This window comes from Plasmodium brasilianum, chromosome 11, assembly GCF_023973825.1.
Source record: "Plasmodium brasilianum strain Bolivian I chromosome 11, whole genome shotgun sequence".
In the NCBI taxonomy this organism is placed as follows: Eukaryota; Apicomplexa; class Aconoidasida; order Haemosporida; family Plasmodiidae; genus Plasmodium; species Plasmodium brasilianum.
The window spans coordinates 310,397-335,000 of record NC_090124.1 but is presented as its reverse complement, the minus strand read 5'-3'; the positions used below and the strand labels follow the sequence as shown (position 1 = coordinate 335,000).

The window sequence follows — 24,604 nt, the reverse complement described above, 5'->3', positions numbered from 1 at the left end:
TTCATATGTTGAATCTACTAATAAAAAGGATAATACTTTTTTTAAAATAAAAACTATTTTAGGTGTTAATGAAAAATCATCATCGTCAAAGATAAAAAGTTTTTCGACTTCAAACATCGCACCCGTTTTCCCCCAATAAAGAAAGTAGTGTAATTATAGTCGTTATAAAGTAAAGAAAATAATTTTTTTTGTAAGTTCAAACATTCATTTTTAATATTCATTTTTAGTAGTTCACGACAATTACTTATGTTTACGTAACTTTTTCGCCCTTTATTGATTCGCATGAACATGTATTGTTAAGATGAAGACTTTTATTTCGCCTTAGTGCTTACGCGTACATGCTTACAAGCGGATCTACATTTTTGAATGAGCAAAAAGATGTTTTTGTCTTATTTCCACAAAGTGCCTAATTTTTAAAAAAACAAAGTGTAAGTTAAATTTTCTTTCCACCTTTTACACTTTTTATTTATTTAATATGAATATACATATATATGTATGTTCATATATACATACATTTTTTAATGTTGCACAATTGGTGGCATTATCAAAAATATTCCATTTTAAATTATGCAGTTTTTTTTTTAACTTAATACAACTACAATTTCGTAGTTTAAAATATTCATATGAAAGATGCTAAATATATCTGAAGTGGGGAGCATTAACGTGTTTATACATATGTATATATACGTGCACTGCGACATGGCTATAGCTCAGTACTATGTTTTTTCGTTGTGCTTATATTTTTATATTTTCTTTCGTTACATTTCTTATGTAACTCTTATTTCAATAAATACGAAAAACAACTTTCACACCATAATGTGTTTTTTTAAAGTTTTCGTTAACCTCACTGTTACTACGCTAATATGTTAATAAGAATATTAATGTACAGGTAAAACTGCTATATATAATTTAAAAAAAAAAAAAAAAAAATTGAATAAAATATGAAGAAGTGTAAAAATGTGAAAAAAAATGGGGGAAGGAAAAAAAGAAACTACGATATAGAAGCAAAAAAAAAAAAAAAAAAAAAAAAAAGGTGGCTCTATTTTTTTATTTTTCCATAACACTTCTTTCATTGCACATATTTGAGAGTTCACTTTAATTTTTTCTTTGGTCTTAATTGATTGGTTCTTCCGCATTTTTTGTTTCTGCAGTTGGTTGCCCTAGGGTGTAATCGAGCATAACATTTTCTACATATTAATTTTTGACAGTTATATTTCTGTGCTAATTGGGCCAGCGAAGGTTCTATTGCTCCTCCTCTTAGTCTTAAAACCTGTTAGCGTTAAATGGATATTATTACAAAGGAAAAAATATATACAAAAAAAGGTTAATAAAATAGAACAAAAGAAAAAAATAAAATGAATATTAATTCTAAAGTCAAAGCACATTACAACTTCACACGAATTCGTGTATCATTCAAACGTAAAAAAGTTATTTTAAAGCGCTCAAGAAAAAAAAAAATTATACACTTATTTTATTGTAATTTTTTGTATATTTCTTATTAAAATATTCTGCCCACATACTAATTTTATAAATATACTGAACAGTTCATAACATTTTTTGTTTATTTTTTATAATGAATAAAACAACACAACAATATTAAATTGTAAAAGGACTATTTCGATTTTGCGTATATTGTCCCAGGATGTAATTGAAATGTATGTGTATTTAAGTTATATATCACATATGCAACACATAAATTTGTACACACAGTCCGGTGTATGACATTTGTTTATATACGATATACATATGTAATAAATTAAAGACTGCATGATATGTAATTACAAGAATTATATAATACACATTTAAATATAATACATAAATGTACATATGTGTACATATATATATATGCATATATATATATATATATATATATATATATATATATATAAGTATAAAGGATATGTTCAAAAATGTGTCAAATTTTAGACCATTAAAATATTACCAAGTGCAAAGTAGACTCCTTTTGAATATTGTAGTCAGATAAGGTTCTTCCATCTTCTAGCTGTTTTCCTGCAAAAATTAGTCTTTGTTGGTCTGGTGGAATTCCCTCCTTATCTTGAATTTTTGCCTTTACATTCTCAATAGTGTCAGATGGTTCGACATCAAGCGTAATGGTTTTTCCCGTTAGAGTTTTTACGAAAATTTGCATTTTTGTATAAGGTAAAAATTGGAATTATGAGTGAAAAAATATAATATTTTATAATAAAATAAAGCAAAATAAGGTAAAATAAAGTAAAACAAAAATATTTTGATTATCCTCTGGACGGTATAAAAGCTCAATTATTAATTTTAATAACTGTTTTTACTTTATTTTATTCCTCGTAATTTCATTAATTTCTTTTAAACCTTAGTTTAATTAAAATGTATAAAAATTGTTATGTATTATTTGAATAAAACTTTTTTTTTTTTTTTGCTTTTTAAAATTTTTGATCGTTTGCAAAAAAAAAAAAAATAAAATAAAAAATAATAAAAAGTAAAAATTAAAAATATACGTAGTGCTATAGTGCTCTCTCCCTTTAAATTCAGTTCATAACTTATTTCGCATGACGAATAAAAATATATATTGTTATTATACAATTAAATAAATAAATAAATATATATATATATATAAATACAACGCTCCTTGTTTATTTTTACTAATTTAATAGGAAAATATTTTAAAACGATTTTTACTTTTTTTTTTTTTTTTTTTATTATTGCTTATTGTATACAAGTATTAATTTATGAATATATATATGAATATAATATAGATAATTTGAAAAAAGTTTTAACTTTGGCCACCGCGCATGTATAATTATAAAATATATATAATATATATGCTTTTGTGAGCTAAATATTATATATATGTATATAAATATATATACATTTACATATATAATGTATATGTATACATATACTTAAAAAAAAATATATATGGGTAAGAAAATTTTAATTCATGCAACTTTTTTTATGATTTAAGTTTTATTACTAAACGCATTTTAAGTTATGTTTTGCGACAGTTATTTTATTGAATATTTTCTGCAATTTGTAAATTGAAATATACAGCAAAGTGACGTACATAATATTTATCATATATTCATATTCATATTCATATATATATATATATAAAATTTAAGTATATATATATTTATTATATATGTACAACTATACATGAATAAATTGCGCACAAATAGAAAGAATTGCTATGGTAAATGTTTAATAGTTAAAAGAGTAATTTTACAGAATGTAGAATTCACAAAGTTGATAGGTTATTTCTCAATCAAGAAGATTTATTTAAAAAAGAAAAAATAAATAAATTATCAGTTTCTGTACTGCAGTATTATATTACTTTTGAGTGTGGGCTAAATCCTTTTTTGCACGTTGTTATACGGGTAATATATGCATATATGTACATTTATATATATATATATATATATGTACCATTAAGGAAATATTTTATTGGGTTATTTTTCTTAAATTGATATAATCACTATTAAAATTCATGAAATGTACGTGAAACGCGCGTTCCCTTATTAAAATCAATATTTAAATTATTAAGTTGCCAAATTGTGGTATTCCAAAATAGAAAAATTGAAATATAGAAATATTGAAATATTGAAATATTGAAATATTCTTTTTTATATTTAATATTTTATCTTAAAAAGAAAATAATACTCGAACAAGAAAAAATTGCATTTATTCGGTGAAAGAGAAGAACAATTACTGTTTATTATTTCAATGCAATTGCATTTATTATGATAATAAAATAAAAAAAAAAAAAAAATTGAGTCTTGTTACCTGTCATTGTTAATTTTACCAAAAAGGGGATTTCTATAGTTTAGTATACAATAGCGGTAAGGATAAACTTTTTCAGAGTATTAACTTGTTTAAAGAATGTTATACAAAAGGGAACAGCAACTTTCTGTTTTTGACGAACCACATATTTTTGCATTAATATTTTAATTGTTAATTACGTGTGCAAGTACATTTTAGACATACATAAATGTATAAAACAAAACGAATTAATAAAAATACAGGATTACGTATATATAAAATATTTTCTCGGTTTTACATAAGCAATTTATCATTTTAGAAAATAATAAGGTACATATATAATAATTATATATACAAAGATATATTATATGGTAACGAAAGTATGTATATGTTGATGTGTCTTTAGGTATGTCCCTTTTTTTAAAATTATAATTAACAAGATGGATACTACGAGTGATGGTGAAAAAACTGGTAGCGACCTAAATAAAGATAAGAGACAAAAACTGATATTGTCTACGACATTTATTAATGGTGAAAAGATTTTCGAATGCTCTTCAGGAATAGCGCCTGTTGATAATATTAAAGATGGAAACGAACATGTTGAAATATTTATGAATAGTAACAATTTGTCTGATCACATAAAAAGTGTTATGAGTCATGTCAATGACAACTTCACAAAAAAAATAAACGAGATAAAGGCTAAGTAGGTATTTTTCCTTTGCCATTTTTTCTTATTTTTCTATTTCTTTTTTGTTTTAATTTTTTTTTTTTCCCATTTTTAAATTATAAAATATTTTTTATTAATGATTACTTATATTAAGTGTAGTAAAAATTTTATAATTTTTATCAATTACCACAATACTAACATTTTGTTTATTAAAAAAAAAAACTTTACAGCTAATTTAATAAAAAAAAAATATACATTCTCCCCATTATTATATAATTCTTAAATTTGCATTTAACTTATTAAATGAAATAGTTTGTTTCTATTTTTAATTATTATTGAGTATCATCTTTTTTATTTTTTTTTAAATTTTATATAGTTTCTGATGAGTGTACAATTCATTTAACAGTAGAATGAATGATGTAAATATTGAATAACTTTCGTAGTTTTTGTCATTTTCTAGCTGTATAGAAAAAAAAAAAAAAAAATTGGTTATGAACTTAACTGTTCATAAAATTTTAAGTTCATTTCTTACTTTGTTTTATAGTTTTACTAGTGCATAGAAATAAAATATTATGTACTGTTCATAAAAAAAAAAAAAAAAAATAGAAATTCTGTACATGTGTGTATAGAAGTTTATACGAATATATAGACACGTATATGCATTTATAAGTACTTGTGCGCATATTTATTTACTTTTTTTTTCGTTTATTAAACAATTAACTTTTTAAATGTAGACATTTTTTCGAGTGAGCAGTGAATTGTGCTATGGTGCATGTATATGTTGTAAAAAAAAAAAAAAAAAAAACTATAATACAATAAAACAAAACAAAGAAGTTAAACTAAATAGTAAAACGACATAAATTATAATTTAACAAATGGTATGTCCATGGGGAAACTTCTTCCTTTGTTAATTATCCCTTTTATATTTATTTCATCATTTATATTTACTTGAGTTTTTTTTTTTTTTTTTTTTCATTTAAACATTTAAATTCCCTTTTGTGAATTGAAAGAGATAAGTTCTCACTAGATATAATGTTCATTTAGTTTAAATAACATATTAAAGTTATTTTAAAAATATTTTTCCCTTTTTCAACATTTTTTTTTTTTTTTTAATGTCTAAATAAAATGATTCGTTTTGTTTTTTGCAATTTTTACATGACCACTTGAACAAACTCTTCCGATGAATGTTAATAAGTAAATTAAGAGTTAAAAAAAAAAAAAAAAAAAAACACACACACACATAGACATAGACACAGACATACATAAGTAGTACAATACATGTCTTTCCAGAAGTACTTTTTAATTTTTGAAAAATTTTCCCTTAAAAAATGGATCGTAAAAAGGGAATGCCCTTAATAAAAAGTGAAGATGAATTATCAAAATGCATTGAGATATTAAGAATAAAAAGACAACAAATTCATGAGCAAATTTTAAAGGTACAAAAACTTGGAAAATTGCAACAAATGTTTACATCTGTGTGCACGAGCCTTTAGAATTTTTGTTTGTCCTTTTTTTCATGTTCCATTTTCTACGTAGTTTTATTTTTACCTCTGTACTGCTTTGTTCTGCTTTGTTTAGTTTTATTATACCTCATTTTGTATTGTATTGTTTTGTATTATTGCATTTTATTTTATATTATATTTTTTTTTTTTTCATTCAACATGAGGAAGAGGATAAAGAGAGAATGCAGAAAGAGATAGCCCTGTTAAATGAAAAGTTACAAGAAGTGTGTCACAGCATAACAAAAAAACTCCAAACGCGTTTGGAATATGACCGGACAATTAAAGAAACGTCTGCAGCATATACCAAAATAAGAGAGTCCGCTAAATCGTTATTACACATTTTAAAAAGAGAGGAAAACCACTTAGGTAGTAAACTATATAGTGGGGCGTCAGATGATGATTTTAAATCGCTCAGAGAACTGAGAAATTTGCACAACTGAAAAAATTCAGAATGATACCTACATATATATCTCATGAGCTTCCAAACATGTATGTATGTATGCATGTTCTTGTGCGCATGTACATATTCTTAAATTTTAAATGAATATTATCAAAACATAAACAACAGAATCGTTTGAGGAAAGTACAGTTAAAGAGATGAGGGAAGGGTAAGAAGAGAACTACGTCAGGAGGGTACTCCATATAGCAGGGAAACATATGAAAAGTAAAAGGGACGATTCACACTGGTTATTTGTGAATATTTGTATGGTCAATATATGTATGTATATATATATTTACATATATGTATGTATATGTATATACGTTTACGCATGTACGCCTAAATGTATAAGCCCACCACCTTGAGAACTCATCCGCATATTTATTTTGCCCAAAAATTGTATTACCTCTCCACACACATATATATATATATATATATATATATATATACATATATATACATTTGTGTATATAATTGGTTATAAAATATAGTACTAGCATGGGGCATATTTTTGGAATTTCTCCAAAATGGCTTTAAATAACAACATAACAAAATCAATTAATAACAAAATGAATTTCATATTTATGATCAGTTGAATGGAGCATATCTTTAAACAAGGTACCATAATAACCATAATGGAAATGTTAAATATGGAGGATATAATAATATCTGTTTTAAAAAAATTTGAAAAGTAAACATTAAAAACTGAAAAAATGAAAAATTGAACAATAGAAAAAATGAACGGTTGAAAAAATGGAAAATTGAAAATTTATAAATATACTTTGTATAAATTATTTGTATCGTTTGAGTGTGCTTGCATATTTATATTTTACATTAAATTTTTTTCATTATATGCTATAAATGAATAAATGTAAAAACAGAGTAATTTTTGGTAGTAACTGGAATTTTTGTTCCACATATGGTTCATTTACTAGCCATAATTAAAGAAAAAATTAAAAAATGAAAGAAGTAAAAAATGAAAGAAGTAAAATATTAAAAAATAAAACAAATTAATTATTATTTTATCTTACCATACTAGTTGCAATACTTTAAAGGGATAACAAGCTTCGTGGAATTATTGTCTCAAACTGCCTAATCCATTTTTTGCCATATGCATATACTATTTAAAAGGCAAAATATTTTGGAGCCGAAAAATGTTTTAGCAGGATACGTTTTTTGTTAAATGTACAACAGTGCTATGCGAACGAGATAATGAAAAAAAATGAAATAAAATGGAATAGAATAAAATATAATAAAGTAACAAAAAATCACTTATTTTCACTCTGTAGTTCCTTCTTTTTTTTTCTTTTTTCGCGTTAGTATTTGCACACCGCTACTATTATGTATTATACATAGCATATATTTATATTTATATATATATTTATATATATATATACATGTATATATATAATTTAACCTTTCCTTCCAATGACCAGGATTTTCATCATTTATGCGGAAAGTACGTTTTTAAGGGTTTCCTTAGCGATTTTTTTCTTGTTGTGTATGTAACAGATAAAACACTAAACTTTTTTTTAAAACGGTTAAATATAAATGGAAAACAACGTGAAATTTTGTTGCTGCGTAAAGGATATTTATTAGTGCTATATGTTATTAATATTTGTTTTTCCATTTCTCCACTTTCCCTACTTACACTTTTTTTCTATTTTTTTTTTTTTTTTTTTTTTTTTTGCGTAATAAATTTCGAAACGAACAGTTGTGATAGTACATGACAAGATGAATGACTTAAATAAGGAAAAGAGGCTTCTCCTTTTGATTTCTCGCATTAACATGCTTATAAATTTATTACAGACCAGATTAGCATATCCGTTAATATACCCATTTAATACAACAGCTTTAAATAATGAAAAATCCTTAGAAATGTATTTGGACAAATTGAGAAAGGAGGGGAAATTTAATGAACAAGCATTTATGAAATCATTAGGTTTTATAACTCCATCTATAATTTCTCTAACGAAATTAGTACACATTTTAAAAGCAGGATATTCCCTTTGTAATTATGCAGGTATAACTAATAAACAAACATATATAGACAGAAAAAATAGAAAAAACATTTTAAATGAACACGAGAAGAAATTACATTTACTAAGACCTCACGTATGGCGGCTACTAAAACCGAACGATGAGTTAAACACGAAGCACTTGAAATGGAGAAAGTGATAAGTGATAGATGGAGAGAAGTTTAGTCATTTCGTAAATTTGTAGTAAAATAAAAAGGCCCAAAAGGGACTTTGTACGTGTGTGTATATATGAATATATGTCTGCATAATGTATGTAACAATATATGTCTACATAATGTATATATATATATATATATGTATATACACATTAGCTAGTGCGTCAAACTACAGTTATACTTTAATTATTTCAATGTAAATATGTTTATTTGACATTGCCGTATGAGTATCTGAAAATAAATTGAAAAAAAATGAAATTAAGTCAATGAATAATGCACTACTGAATTACGGGAAACAATAATACGTGAATGAGCGGTTGTGTATGAGATCGAAAATAACAAGGATTAATACGCAAATTGTTATATGTATAACATATATATATATATATATATATATATTAATGAATACATATTCATATATGTAAATATATATATACACATAAATGTAATACTGAAACGATATCTCTTTCATGAATGCACTTGAAAAAATGGTGTGCATTTATGAATGTAGGTTGAATGTAAACAAGTATGTACATTAATACGATTAACTGAATGTACATACTAAATAAACGTATATATAAAAAGATAGTACACACAATAAGCGGGACACAATAAATGAAAATGAATTAAAACATGTGAGGTCAGGTTTACATTCACCATAACTGCATGAATTGCACTAATTTTACTGATCATACAATTAAAGTAATATTTGAAGTAAAGTTCAAAAAGAGCAAACAAAAAACGTAAAGGAGAAAATATATACAGCGTTCAAAAAATAGGGTTAATAAAATGGGGTAATTAAAATAGAAGGATCGCTTCATAAGCTTCAGCAGAGTCCGTAGCTTCCACAGATTGAACAACTCCAGTAATTTAATTTTTCATAATGATGTGCCACCTTTTAGTAGGCGTATAATGGTCCTCATGGATTCTTCATGTGATCTTCCCCCGTGTTGACTTCAAACATGTACCCTTTTTTTTTTCTGGTTATTAATTTTTTTGCAAAACTTACCTTACTTTATGTCAACTCCGAGTTTTTTAAATATGTCTTTAATATTTTTGTGCCTATCTAGAATTTTAAGAAATTTCATTTTTATTCTCGGGTCCCTTAACAAGACAGGTTTATTAACAATTTTGCACACATCTAGGTCATTTTTATGACCATCTTCAGAAAATTCTTTCCATCCCAACAAATTAAATTTATAGCAGCTGCAATCTTCAAACTGACTACTTCTATTTGTCGCTTCACTTGGTTCGAGGGTTTCATTCACGCAGTTATTTCCGTTGCTCATACGGTTGTTCCTTTTAGTTACACTATTACTACAAAGGTTGCTGCTAACGTTAGTGCGATCAGCACCTAAATCATAGTTATTCAAACTTGTTTCATGTGTTATTATATCATTGTTCAGATCACTTTGATTGTTATAATTAAGATAAGGGGAGTTATCATCGTGTACTTCTACGTGATGATGATGATCTTGACGCCGGTTGGATGCATTTTTCATTATATTTTCATTATTGTTAAAATTATTTAATGTTACTGTATTGTAATTATTTATTTCTTCATTGTTTTGTTCATGGGTAAACATATTTATGTTATCGTAGCTTTCATAGTTATCCTCGTTACCCAGGTTTATTTCGTTGTAGTAATCACTATTATTACTATTACAGTTATTATTACTGTTGTCCTTACTAATATAGTTAATGGTTTGAACCTTTTTACCATTTTTCTGGTTGTTCAACTTGGTAAGTAAGTCCTTTTGTGCAATATGACTGGGTGAATTTTTTTTACCGAAGGATGTATGATAGTTTTCGCTTTTCATAGCATTATTCACTAGGTTAGAATTAGTCGAAGCATCTTCTTTTCCATCGCTGATGTTGACACTTTTTAAGCTAATAGTACTTTTTATGGTAGTATTACCTTGTCCACTTGGATTCTTACTAACTTCGTTCGAAGCTTCGTCATTCTCGTTTTGGTTATTACTAGCGGTAGTAGCGGTAGTAGCGGTAGTAGCGGTAGTAGCGGTAGTAGCGGTAGTAGTGGTAGTAGTGGTAGTAGTGGTAGCAGCGGTAGTAGTGGTGGTAGCGGTAGTAGTGGAAGCATTTACTGCATTTGCTGCTTCATAATCGTCGACGTGTTTTGAAGGTGCCCTAGATGACAACGTTTTTCTATTTCTAAAATGGTCCTCAAATGTGTTTTTGTCAGTCCTCTTGAATTGTTTTCCTTTTGCTTGTATCATCTGAACATTATTTTGTTCATTTTTTTTCTTTTGTAATTTATTACTTTCCTCTTTTAACAAGCTAATGTAATTAAACAAAGAATGGTTTTCATCAATTTCTTTTGATTTATTTTCACTTGCAATATTAAATAAAGTAAAACTTTTCCTATCTTCATCATTTTCATTTAAATAAATTCTTGACTGAATATCACAAAATAAATGAGAGCAATAATCATATACTTTTTTATTAACAGATGGAATTATATTATTCATGTTCATATTTTTAACAGTAAAAAGATAATTATCGTCTAAATGTTGGTATGTTTCAAACGTCTTTGTTACTTTGTCTAATATATTTCTAGAATAAAATATAGTGCTTAACTTGCTATATAAGTATTTATTGTTTATTGTCAGGTTAATATCATTAAGAAAGCAATCAAAGAAGAAACAGTAGTCTTTCTTCATGAATCTGTCTTTATCTTTATACCCCTTCTTGTTCATACATTTTGTAGTTACAGTATCTTCATTAAAGAAACCACAATTATTTAATATGCTCCTTCCATTGTTTGCCTTATCGCTACTTAAGTTACTGTTATTTGGCTCATTTAAAGCATTCTTATTTTTGTTTGTACCATCTACTTCTTTGTAGGCTTCTTCCTTGATGCCAATTTGTTCGTCTCTGCTCTCTCCATCCTGCTCGATATCGTTGTCATTACTCAAGAAGTCAGTTCGACCGCCATTACATCGTTGTTCATGTTGCTCGTTCGGCTCATGTTGCTCGTTCTGTTCTTGATGCTCATTCTGTTCTTTATGCTCATTCTGTTCTTGATGCTCATTCTGTTCTTTATGCTCATTCTGTTCTTTATGCTCATTCTGTTCATGTTGCTCGTTCGGCTCATGATGCTCATTCTGTTCTTTATGCTCATTCTGTTCATGTTGCTCGTTCGGCTCATGATGCTCATTCTGTTCATGTTGCTCGTTCGGCTCATGATGCTCATTCTGTTCTTTATGCTCATTCTGTTCATGATGCTCATTCTGTTCTTTATGCTCATTCTGTTCATGTTGCTCGTTCGGCTCATGATGCTCATTCTGTTCTTGTTGCCTCTCCCCCTCTTCCTCGTTCCGCATTATTTTCCTCCTTTTGGGGGGGTCTCTACTACCAACAGATGTATCTTCCTTATCGATGCACATTCTGACACTTCTCTTTATGACTAGCTTCTTATAGAAATAGTTTAGTTCACTCAAATCGTAGCATACAAACAAAAGAAAATTTTTAAAAGTTATATTAGGAGTAAAGCACGAGTTTAAAAGAAGAACTTTATTCTTAACTTCTTTCACCTTGTCAATCATACGTAACACAATTTTTGACAATATGTGTAGAGACGATAATTTTTCCATCTGGCTTGACGAATTTGCATTTATATGCTGCCTGCATGGTCCACCGGGCTTCTCCTCATTGTTGCCGCTGTGGTTTTGCCCACTACAATAATTATTATTGCTACTGTTCATGTTCATGTTCATGTTCATGCTCGTATTCACGTTAATGTTAATGTTACTATCGTCGTTATCACCTCGGTTGACAGCGTTATATTGAATGGGATCCACTGCATTTTTATCGATGTTTCTATCCATGTTCTCCTTTGCCCCCTCCGTTAGAACACATTCAGCGGCTGCTCTATAATTCTCTCCCACCTTGCTCATTATAAAATGGTGAAGATTATTTAAGCTGTTTAATAAATTATTTAAGAAATATTTTTTAAAATCATTAACACAACCTAAGTGTCTATAAAAGGTTGTATTCTTTTTCAACTTATTTTTGTTTTCCACATTATGTATGTTTTTGACATCTCCTATTATTAAAGGTTCCCCCTCTTCTGTGTTATTACATGTATACGGGTGCATCTGTTCATTTTGTTTCCTTATGGGTGTAGTGGGAACTTTTGTATTTTCATCAATTTGACTATTTTGTTTTTTTTGGCAAAATTTCAAGGTTTTCCTTATATGGCTCATAATAGGGATATTACTGTCCAGTTGGGTAGTCATATTAAAAAGAATGAAAAGGGAATTGAAATTATAATGGACTATGGTCATAATAATATTTAAGAGTATATCTAAAGTATTAATGTACTCATATAATTCGATAATTTTGTAGTTTGTTTGTTCAGTGATGTCGAAATAAAAAGAGAAAAATTCTATTAATTTGGATATGTTAATACTTTTGTTTAATTTGATAAAAAAATTGAAGATGTGTATATATATTAATTCGTTATCGTAATTGTGGATTAGTTGCTTTAAGGTTATTAAATCATCATTTTTTTTTTTTTTTTTTTTTGAAAAATTGTACTAATATTTCTATTGTCTTTATAACAGTGTATATATTTAAAAAATAAGTTAACTAATTTTTTTTCTACTTTAAAAAATATGAAGAAATATAAAATTTTATTTTTTACTATTTCGTATATATTCAATAAACAATAGTTCACAGTTTTGACATCTACATAATACGCATATTTGTACAGAATATCTCTATTATTACTATTAACAACATTTTTGGTATTTATTAGCTCGAAATAATAACTCATAAAAAATTTAATATATTTTATAAAATTTGGGCATGAAAAGAGAACTATCCTTTTTTTATTCTCCCACCACTCTTTGCTAAAATGATGACTGTTGCTACTCCTTATCTGTTTTTCTACTGTCCTCATTTTTTTATGCGTTATATATTGATTCATATATTCTTCTTTCTCTTTGTAAAATTGTTCCTTGTGAATAAACAGGTCAATGATAGCACACACATCCTGTCTGTTCTCCTTTTTACATTGTTTCTCCTCATGAGACTGCTGCTCCCCTCCCTTCAGTAGATGATACTCTGAATTACCGATTCTCCCTCTTATGTCGTTATGCAATATAGCGTGCTTATTGAAAAAGACAAAAAGGACATATGAATATCCGTGAAATATGGTGCTAGATAGTTTAACAATAAATCTAATAAGTTCCTGGGTTAAAACATTTTTAAGACTAGTAACTGTTCCATGTAATATATTCAGAAAATGCTTGCAAGGTAAGTATAACAATTTAATTAGTCTATTATAATTGTTCTTATAATTTGTAAAAAAACAAATTTTAAAAATATCTAGTAAAAAAGAAAAGATATTACAGAGCTCTTTCAGATAATACATCTCTTCATTATATGTATAATACATATTATTTAACTGAACATTATTATAGGAGAAGAAGGAATAATAGTTGACTTTGTTCATACATATACTTGAATGATGATCATCATTATTTTTGTTAAGTGAATTGAAATTTTTTACATTATTAATAATTTTATATATATGATCAAATATGATAGAAAAGATAGGTATTCGATGATTTATAAAAATAACACAACAGTAAGCACTTAGACTTCTAGCAATAACATTATTACTTTTACTTATTCTTATGATAAAATTTATATAATCACATAAGTCTTCAAAATTTGTATATTCTCTGTCTTTTAATTCTTTTTTTATTATATTCAATTTTTCCTTTTCCTCTTCATTTAAGTTTTTTACATTAATATGTTGATCATACAGATGTTCTTTTTTTCTTAGAGTGTTCAATATATACTCACAATGGTCTTCCTCTTCATTATTATCATGTAATAAGTTTTTTATAGCATATGGACATGATGAAATAACAAACTCTTTTTTATTTGATGAATAGAAATCTTTCTCCCCACTATTATTATAATCATCTATTTTGTGTATTCCATACGGATATGAGTCTTCCTCCTTTCCCCCTTGACTTCTTCTTGTATGATTTCTTCCATTTGTCTTTGCTAAGTTATTCCCCTCTTCATTGTTAGCAAATAATAGGATATTATTATTACCCCGCTCATTCAACACTTCATCATAGTAACTACTACTATCTTTCAGTGAGTTTTGTTTATTTTTATAATATTTATATGTAGACATAAAAGAAATACCTTTTACATTATTTCCTAGATAATTTTTTAATACATTCTCTTCTTGCTTTGAATGGATGTTGCTCAGGTTATTTCTATCGGAGTCCTTATTTGCTTCGACATATCCTCCATTCATGTCATTAAAATTAATTGTTAGGTTACCGATAAGTGAGATATAGTTAGTGTTCATTCGATATATACTACTACCATAATTATGTGGAAAAAATACCTCTTCATACTCATCCATAGAGTAGTTTAAGTTAAGAACATGGAAATAATCATAATATTTTTGGTTTATAATTTTTTTTTTCGTATTTATACAACAACACAAGTATATAAATTTATTCTTATCATTCACGTAATACGGATTATTTATTCTGCAGTAGAGAATTACTTTGTCTAACCGCTTTTCACTGTTCACATGGTTTACAAGATTTACATTGTTTACACGATTTACACTGTTTACACGATTTACACTGTTTACACGATTTACACTGTTTACACGATTTACACTGTTTACACGATTTACATTATTTCTCATACCTTTTCCTTTTCCTTCGATCATACGCTTGTTGTTATATTTTTTTCTCTTATTGTAACGAGCAGGGTAACCCCTCTTGTACTTATCCCCAAGTGGGTATTCTCCTCCGTCGCCATCTTCTTCGCTCACCTCTTCGTCCACTTCATCGTCCACTTCGTCATCCACTTCGTCCATTTCTACCTCTTCCTCCACTTCACCTTCTTTGTCTACTCTATCATCCTCATTATGTTCATCTTCTTCGTCTTCCTCGTCTTCCTGCTCTTCTTCCTCCTCAACATCGCTCGAGAAATTCCCACTTTTGTTACTTAGCACATTCGAGTAATAACTAAACGTTTGGCAGTTATTTCTGAACAAGGTCATTCTGTCATATGTACTTGAAAAGTATGATGATAAACTACTAACAGGATTAATAATATTGTGATAGTTAGTCTTTGTCGTATTATTATAGTAACTCTCAAGGCATTGTGGTGTTGTACCTTTCAAATTGTTCTTATGTTTACTCTTATTCGTATTAAGGAAAATACCCTTATCATTTAATACTTCATTTTTTGAAGAGTCATTGTCCTTCTGTTCTTCCTGTGGGTCGTTACCTAACTCGTGGTCTAAACCGTTAAAGTTTTCATTTGGCTCTTTTGCTTCTTCTATCTCTTCTTCCTCTTCTCGCTCTTCATCTGCTTCTTCTACGCCGAAGTCTGACTCGTCGAGGTGCAGCTTCAGTTCGTCTTCTGCTCCCTTCTGTGGATCATACTGATAATCTTCCTCCTCCCCTTCCTCCAATTCGTCCACTTCATCTGCTTCATCAATTTGTATCACCTCTTTCGTATTGTCGTAACAAATTTTCCTCAAATTTTTGGCAAGGTAAAATGAGTAAATATATTCAGGAAATACATTTTTGAAATCAAGAAATGTCATAATAAGAAGCATACCGGCTGTACTAAAGGATGGAAGAACTCTCGTATATTTTAAAACACAACGAAATAGAAAAGACTGGTTATCTGATGTTTTATTAAACCATATATAGAATATTCTTAATATATAAATAATATTATATCGAAGTACAAAAATGGAAGAATGATGATTATACTCAGTTATGGTATTAGACCCAATCCAATCATTAAAACTTAGTAACCTATTTAATAAATATAATAAAGAATAAAATAACTCATGATTTCTATAAGATTTTAAGGTTATCGAATTAGTATTATCATTTGTTAAATTATAAAAGAATTTAAAGAGAACATTTAAAATAATTTTTAAAAAAAATAAAGTTTTTAAACGATATTTCAAAATTTTGTAAAGATTTTTTCCACTTAATTTATTAAAATTTAATAAAGCTAGTTTAAAAATATTAACGTTCAGGAAAAATATACATTTTGTAATTAATTTTATCATAAACTCAAGGTTATTTTCATGATATAATATTGCTCCAATGTTTTTAAAATCCTCGTGATGATATTTATTTATGTAATTCGTCCATAAGAGATGGTACCCATCTGTGTGCCCTTTCCTATTTTCACTATTATTATTTCCAATCATATTACCACTGATATTCCCTCTAGCACTGCTGCTAAAAACGCTTGTTATAGCATTTTGCTCGTTCGGTTTTCTGCTCTTACTATTCGTGTAGTCCCTCTTATACTTCATACACGGGATATCTTTTATTGGTTTGTTTGTTTCATCAATTTTGTCATTTTTTACGCATATATAATTACTATACTCATATTCATGGTTGGAAAAATAATTAGAGGAATTAGGATTAGCGTATGTAAATTCATGTTCGTAAATTTGTTTGTTCTCCTGTTCGTCTTCCTTACCCTTCGAAACATCGTACAAATTGATGAAATAATTAATATTTGAGCAAATGTTCATGTAATAGTATAACAGATTAAGCGATAAAAAAGGATAAGCAATGTCCAATTTTTTGTATAAGTTCCCACTACTTGGAATAGTAGTGTCATCTAATTCTTCCATTAGTTCAACATACTGGTTGTTTGTACTATTTCCCAGACGTGTACAATTTTTTGAAGAATTATTTATATATATATCATTATTCAACTTACAGTTATAATTATTTAATTCTTTCGATTTTTTTAATAAATATTTATCCTTTTCAATCTTGCAACAATCAATTATTTTGCTTATCGTAGGGGTATATTTCGATTTTAAGGGAAGAACATGATGTATATAACTCTCTACACTATTTGTAAATACGTTTTCATATATGCGATCTATATTATTATTTCTTTTCATTTCTTTTCGTATGGTTTCAGTATTACCACTTTTTGTATTGGCTTTGCTCATTTTGAAATTCTCACTGTTCCTGTACTTGTTCAGAATGTTAATAAAATTCTTTTCATATGATTCTTTTTTTTTATTACCATCCATTTCGTTAAATTTCTTTTTTTCAAATCTATACAAATCTAAATATAAGTTTTTTAAATTATCATATAAATGAAAATAATTTTTATAGAACAATTTATCGTTACTTATGTAATGTTTTAAAAACATTTTCCTGGGGATCTTAGAATTTAATATTCCAAAAGAGTAATCTTTTTTTTTTTTGATATCCCCTGTAATATTCTTGATTTCTTCAAGACACACAAAGATGGAATAACCAAAGTGAAAAATAAAATGCCCCGACTCGTCATAAAATAATAAGTTGTATATTATATTCAGCAGGTATCGAATGGACACTAAAATGTATTCATTTGTATGTTCGAACTCTTTTGCACTACCTCCGACGGGATTTATTATGTCCTCCACAACGCTGAATGCGGCTGAGCCTTTTGCTGTATCTTTTACTGCGTCTTTCGCAGCTTCTATCCCCCCTTCTCTTTCCGCTTCTTCCCCTACTTCGCTCTCTACTCCCCCTACTTGTACCACCTTCCTTTTTATGTTCCTCTTTCCCCTCATTTCCTTTCCCTTCTTTTCCAGCTCTTCACCCACAGACGAATTTCCCTTCTGATCGGACTTTCCACTCTGCTCATACAACTTCTCTAGATATATAAAGTAGTAAAAAAGGTATATAAGATGATGGAAAAAATTGTAAAAATTGACATTACTGTATAGAGCTAACTTAGATAAGGGATACGTGCATAAGACATTAAAAATTTTTAAATGCTCTAAAGATATATGTTTTCCCAAATTAAAAAAATTATTAATTAAAACATACGTTTTGAAAAATGTTTTTAAAGAACACAAAATATATGCACAATAATTTCGAATATTTTTAATATCTTTGTAATTATAGCCATCCAAATAAAATACATCCAATATGTCCTTATTCCTTAATATATCATTATACGTGTATATACATTTTAAATTGTCATAAAAGAAATTTTTTTCATTGTACATAAAATCGTTCTTTATATTATCTGTGGAATTCATATGGTGGTTTTCTGCTCTTGCGATATTTTCATGGATCAAGTAGCTATTCGTTAGATTTGCTCCACTACCATTTCGATCTCGATCTTGATCTCCTACTGTTTTCAAGGCTTCTTTCGCATACGCAGATCCATACACATGTTCCTTAGTCCTGTTGTTATTACTACTGTTTATGTTGTTGCTTACACTTTTTATCGCACCAAAACCATTATTACTTCTTTCCCTCAGAGCAGATTTTTCACTGTACGGGTCATCATATTCGTAATTTCCACGTTCATTTTCATCATTCTCCACCATTTTGAAATTGGAGCCATTCACATTTTCAACCTGGTTTCCATCATTTTTATTTATTTTAAAAATTTCATCATTCGGATTTACACACATATCATGATCTTTATTTTTTCCCTTATCCATATAATTGTTATATTTCTTTTCTTCTTTTTTTTTATCATTTATATTGGTATTTAATTCTTTCATTTTTCGATTTATAATTATACATATACTTTTATAAGTGTTTTCATATAATGTTATATTATAATTTATTAATAAATTAATTCCACCTGAAGAGTTCAGGAAATAAAACAAAAAATCATTAACAGCCGTAATAAAGCAAATATCGTAAGAATTCAGAAATAACGAGTATTTTATATGAACTTCAAATTCTTTTAAAATGTATAGAAAAAGAGTAAAAAATTGATTTCTTTGTAAATATGAAAAAACGTAATTATGTAATTTGTGTAGGCAATAATTTGCCTTCTTATTTTTCTCGTCAAAAATAAAAATTTCATTCTCATATAAACAATCATAACAACTGTTCTTGCTTTCGTAATTACTAGTATGTTGAAATAGTTCTTTATGAACACTTTTTAACTCATAAATTAATTTGCATGTAACACTTTTACTAAATAATCTTTTATCATAATTTTTTCTGTTCACGATGATGTGCATAATGCTATTTTGTAATCTGCTAATTTCTTCAAAAAGTTTTACTCTGCATAGGATTATGCCAAGCAACCTCTTCATGTTATGTCTGCAATTGGAAAATGGAAAATAATAAAGAACAATAAAATGGAACAAAATAAAGCACAAAAAAATAGCAGGAAACATAAAAGGGGGTAGCGATGTATACATACAACATGCGATATTCATGTAGTGTAATGAACCCAAACACACGTAAATATCTTTCGAAAAATGGGTGCAAGGACGCGGAAATATTTGCAATAATTTGTAAAAAATTGCAAAAAATTAACCTTTCTACAAGTACATGAACATACACAAAGAAATACACAAACGTGTGTATCATCAACGTAGGTAACACATACTCACCTTTTCATCTTTCCGTTTGACGATAGTTTCAATAGTTTTTGGTACAACGTCTCATTATTTTCGTCCACCTAATAAGATGATAAAAAAATGAAATAAGTTTAGTAACACTGAGTCTTCAACATTATTACGACGTCAAAGGGAAGTATGCATATATATATATATATATATATATATATATGTGTACTTGTATATGTAAAAATATGAGAAAAATCTAAATATTGGGAATGTGTAAAATCCTGTTCTTTCACATAAATACGGGTAAAAAAGGAATAAGAAAAAAAAAAAAAAAAAAAAAAAAAAATTCACCCTCTCAAAGAATGTTGTTACAGCATATTTTTGAAACCCTTTATGATTGTATTAAATTATATTATATTATATAAACATCTTATATACATTTTTTCAAAAATAAAAAATCAGACATATAGAAAAATTAAAAATATGACACACATAAAATCTATCTATTAAAGTTTTAATGTGTCCTAAGTTATTTGTTTTATAACTTGTTTTAAACACCCAAAAAAAAAAAAAAAAAAAGGGGAGAAGAAAAGAAACGAAATGAATCTGAATGAAACAAAACAAAACAAAACAAAACAAATTAACGAATGAACACGTGAACAGATGAACAAATAAAAAAAAAAAAAAAAAAAAAAACTCAAACAAAGAGCATATAGGTAAATGGGTAAACTTAAAAAAGCAACAAAAGAAATACATTATTGGTCTTCCTAAGGGTTGGTGTGTTATATTCAAATAAATAATAAAGAATACACATATACTCATACACATAAGTGTATATATTTACACATTCCAAATAAAAAGGGGTATAAAAAAAGGAAAACATTAAAATTATAACACAAATTAACGTACATTTTAGCAGTGGAGACTAATACGTACGTACAAGCGTGTTACAACATGTATAACATATACAAAAAAAAAAAAAAAAGGGCGAAAAACTAAAATATATGCATATGAATATGGAGTAATACTAAAGCAAATGTGCACATCTGTATATGTGTGCAAATATTTAAATATTTAAATATATAAATATATGTATATATACATGACAAATTATGCGGGTCGACACCCACAATCATGGGTACGAAAAATGGATGTGTACGTATCATTTAAGCTTATAGTGTATACATGAAAGAATATAGTAACTCCAAAAATCAAGTTATCTTATTTCCACTAAATATGGTGTAACAGGAACGGGATATTCTGCACTTATGTACATGCAGCATATTCATCGTGACGTGAAATTTTTTCAACAACGAAACAAATATTCACATGTATATACACGTATATATATATATATATATATATATAATGACGTCTGGCCGCAGATATTTATGCGTAGGTATGTATGCGAGTGTATGTTATAGGTACATATATATATATATATACATATATATATGTATATGTATATGTATATGTATATGTATATGTATATGTATATGTATATGTATATGTATATGTATATGTATATGTATATGTATATGTATATGTATATGTATATGTATATGTATATGTATATGTATATGTATATGTATATGTATATGTATATGTATATGTATATGTATATGTATATGTATATGTATATGTATATGTATGTATATGTATATGTATATGTATATATATGTATATGTATATGTATATGTATATGTATATGTATATGTATATGTATATGTATATGTATATGTATATGTATATGTATATGTATATGTATATGTATATGTATATGTATATGTATATGTATATGTATATGTATATGTATATGTATATGTATATGTATATGTATATGTAGATGTAGTATATGTATATGTATATGTATATGTATATGTATATGTATATGTATATGTATATGTATATGCACATGCGACATGTATTTACGTATACGCACATATGTATATATGTATGCGAATATATAGATATATGAACAAACTCAGACTCTCACATTAAAATTAGCTCGTATTTGTTTACTCTTATTTTTTTCAACTTACATAATTACAAAAAAGATTCATAACATAGGAATCAGATATTAGAGCAATAAGCGTTTTCAAGATGGACGTCTTAATTTTCCAGGATGAAAAGAAGTAAATATTATTAACATAGAGAATATCAATCAGATTTATTAACACATGTGGGGATAATGGATCGAGGTATAAAATATGAGCATCGAAATTCATATGTGCAATATATTTTGCTAAGTTTGGGTACAGTGCACATCTTCTTAGTATTAACAAACAACCTAATATGTCATAGACCTTAATTTCTGTATAATTTGAATAATTGATATAAAAATCGTCTTCATCCTTTTTTATATTTTTAAATATATAAAACATCCACATGGCTCCATACTTAATAATTTTTTTATATATTGGTATATCATTTTTACCTATTTCTTTTTTATTTTTGTATCGTTCTGTGAATGCGTTCAAAATATTTATTATCAAGTCGTTATTCGGTGGTACGAACTGGACTTTTCCCTTTTGTTCATTAGTCTGGTTTTGTTCAACCATTTCGTTATGAGCCCGTTCATGTGGGGCATATTCATTCTTAACATGTTCATTCGCTTCGACTTTTCCTGCACCTTTTTCCTGCTGTGTAACGTTCTTCCCATTGTCCCTTGCAGCTGGTTCATCTGATATTTTGGCATTATCCGTTTCTTCTTCTTCTTCTTCTTCTTCTTTTTCTTTCTCTTTTTCCTCTTTTTCATTTTTCACACCGCTGTCACTATTTGAATTGCTCATTTGGTGTAAATTGTTTTTTATAAATTCCTTTTCTAATACATTAGACAGTTCATACAATTCATTGTTTGCATCTTCAACAGATAGGAAATCCTTATGAAGATAATTCTGGCACTTGGTACTTCTAAATACAAGTTTCTCTTCCATTAATGTGTTTATATTATACGTTTTAATATCTACTGGTTTTTTAGGAACAAATATATCATCTTTTTCTAAGTCTATATTTTCAACATCTAGTGTTTCTTCATTAATATTACTCCTTAAGTTTTTGTCATAAGCAATTTCCCTATAATATCTGAGGGAGAAGAAGGCAAAAAATTGCAAAGAAAAAGTATTAGAAAAAATGGAATGAAAAAATATTGGCAAAAATGGCATAAAAAAATGTGCGCAAATCTATTATGGACAACGTGTAGGCAAACATGGCTTGAAAAATGCTCGCTTGGAACGCTTGGCATGTATTACAAACGGTACATGAATAAAGGCAGACGAGATATGGCAAACTTACTTCAACTGCTCACTTATTTCTTCTGATTGCCCCAGTACAATCAAAGATAGGGTTTGAAAACTTCCTTTGACTATAATCTTATCTATTAGTAATGATGAATCAACAGTGGACTCATTCAGTGTTACAAAGAATAATCTGTTTTTAAAATTGTACGAGGCAGGGTAGAGTTGTTTAAAGTACTGAGAATCATATCTATTAACTACATTAACATATATGCTTAAGTTACAGTCATTAGGCAGAGGGTTCGTTTTCCCCTCAAATTCTAAATTGTTAAATATTTTATCATTATTTGATAGTATTAATATACCTGTTAATAAAACTAAATTTTCGGTAAAATTAATTTCTTCTACAAATAAAGGAAACTTATGGTGTGATGATGTTTCATTTGTATGTGTTCTATTATTACATAAATATAATAATTGTTGTTCATTAAATTTAATCTGATTTTTTATGTCGTCATCTGTTTTTTCAATATGTATAGAACAAACTGAAACTTGTGAATTAATTAGACTATTGTAATTTATATTATCTTGATCGAAGTATGTTTTTTTATATGTATTTGTTGATCTAGTATTTTCTTTATTATTTCTATTTATTACATTTTTATTAAAATATACTTGATTATTTTTATTATTTTCAATTTTTAAATTATTCGTATTTAATAAAGTATTATTAAATACAACTCCATTATTGCCTTGTCTTACCTTTAAATCATTATTTCTTTTGTTAAATTTGTTGATATATTTATTATTATACATAGATTGCTTTAAATTCCTTACATACTTCTTATTCTTATGACTGGGCAAGTTTTTACTACCTACGTTTCTTTTGATTTCTTCCTCATTATCTTTCTTTTCCTTATTAAAATACATTGTACGCAAAAATGGGTATATCTGTCGTTATATACCTATGTATATATGTCCGTAAAGATTATGTGTACATATATATATATATATATACATATATATGTATATATATATATATATGTACACATGTGCATATACACATATAAACATATGCATAAATGCTTATATATATATATGCATACGTGCTTATACATATAGGCACACTTTTCACACATAATGGCAGCAATAACACAGAACAAATATGAAAATAGCGGAGCAGTCTAACGTATATACAAATACAGAAAATACAAAATGAGAAGTAAAATGATAAGAATCAAGAATATCCTCTAAATAATAAGAGGATATATCTGTAAAATAATATTAAACATGTACTTTAATTTATGCTTTATCCATTTCCATATGCGCGAAGCCTTGAATATCTAGCATGTAGATATACACATTATACATAATGCATCCGTACGTACATACATGCATACGTATATAGGCGCAAACACATAGGTCTAAATACTCCACAA

The 24,604-nt window shown here is 27.3% G+C and overlaps 5 protein-coding genes across 5 annotated transcripts in view; 3 read left to right on the top strand and 2 right to left on the bottom strand.

The window, feature by feature from the left end:
- MKS88_003541 (uncharacterized protein) overlaps positions 1 to 139 on the top strand; it is a gene marked incomplete at both ends in the record, with an annotated part of 1,671 nt that extends 1,532 nt beyond the window's left edge. The window contains one exon of the mRNA XM_067216641.1: positions 1 to 139. This exon is cut by the window's left edge and continues 188 nt beyond it. Coding sequence (XP_067072355.1) covers positions 1 to 139 — 139 coding nt within the window.
- Positions 140 to 1,090: 951 nt separating this feature from the next.
- MKS88_003540 (ubiquitin-60S ribosomal protein L40) lies at positions 1,091 to 2,149 on the bottom strand (the record flags this gene model as incomplete). The annotated part of the gene is made up of 2 exons (XM_067216640.1): positions 1,091 to 1,270; positions 1,943 to 2,149. The coding sequence occupies 2 exons, from the start codon at positions 2,147 to 2,149 to the stop codon at positions 1,091 to 1,093; spliced, it is 387 nt and encodes a 128-aa protein (XP_067072354.1).
- Positions 2,150 to 5,748: 3,599 nt separating this feature from the next.
- Positions 5,749 to 6,362, top strand: MKS88_003539 (DIP13-like protein; the record flags this gene model as incomplete). The annotated part of the gene is made up of 2 exons (XM_067216639.1): positions 5,749 to 5,856; positions 6,087 to 6,362. 2 exons carry the CDS (start codon positions 5,749 to 5,751, stop codon positions 6,360 to 6,362), a joined length of 384 nt encoding a protein of 127 aa, XP_067072353.1.
- Positions 6,363 to 8,095: 1,733 nt separating this feature from the next.
- Positions 8,096 to 8,539, top strand: MKS88_003538 (uncharacterized protein; the record flags this gene model as incomplete). The annotated part of the gene is made up of 1 exon (XM_067216638.1): positions 8,096 to 8,539. The coding sequence occupies one exon, from the start codon at positions 8,096 to 8,098 to the stop codon at positions 8,537 to 8,539; it is 444 nt and encodes a 147-aa protein (XP_067072352.1).
- A 1,026-nt stretch (positions 8,540 to 9,565) lies between these two features.
- MKS88_003537 (uncharacterized protein) lies at positions 9,566 to 24,095 on the bottom strand (the record flags this gene model as incomplete). Its single annotated transcript, XM_067216637.1, has 5 exons — positions 9,566 to 13,060; positions 13,222 to 19,678; positions 19,975 to 20,042; positions 21,972 to 23,013; positions 23,224 to 24,095. The coding sequence occupies 5 exons, from the start codon at positions 24,093 to 24,095 to the stop codon at positions 9,566 to 9,568; spliced, it is 11,934 nt and encodes a 3,977-aa protein (XP_067072351.1).
- Between the last annotated feature and the right edge of the window lie 509 nt (positions 24,096 to 24,604).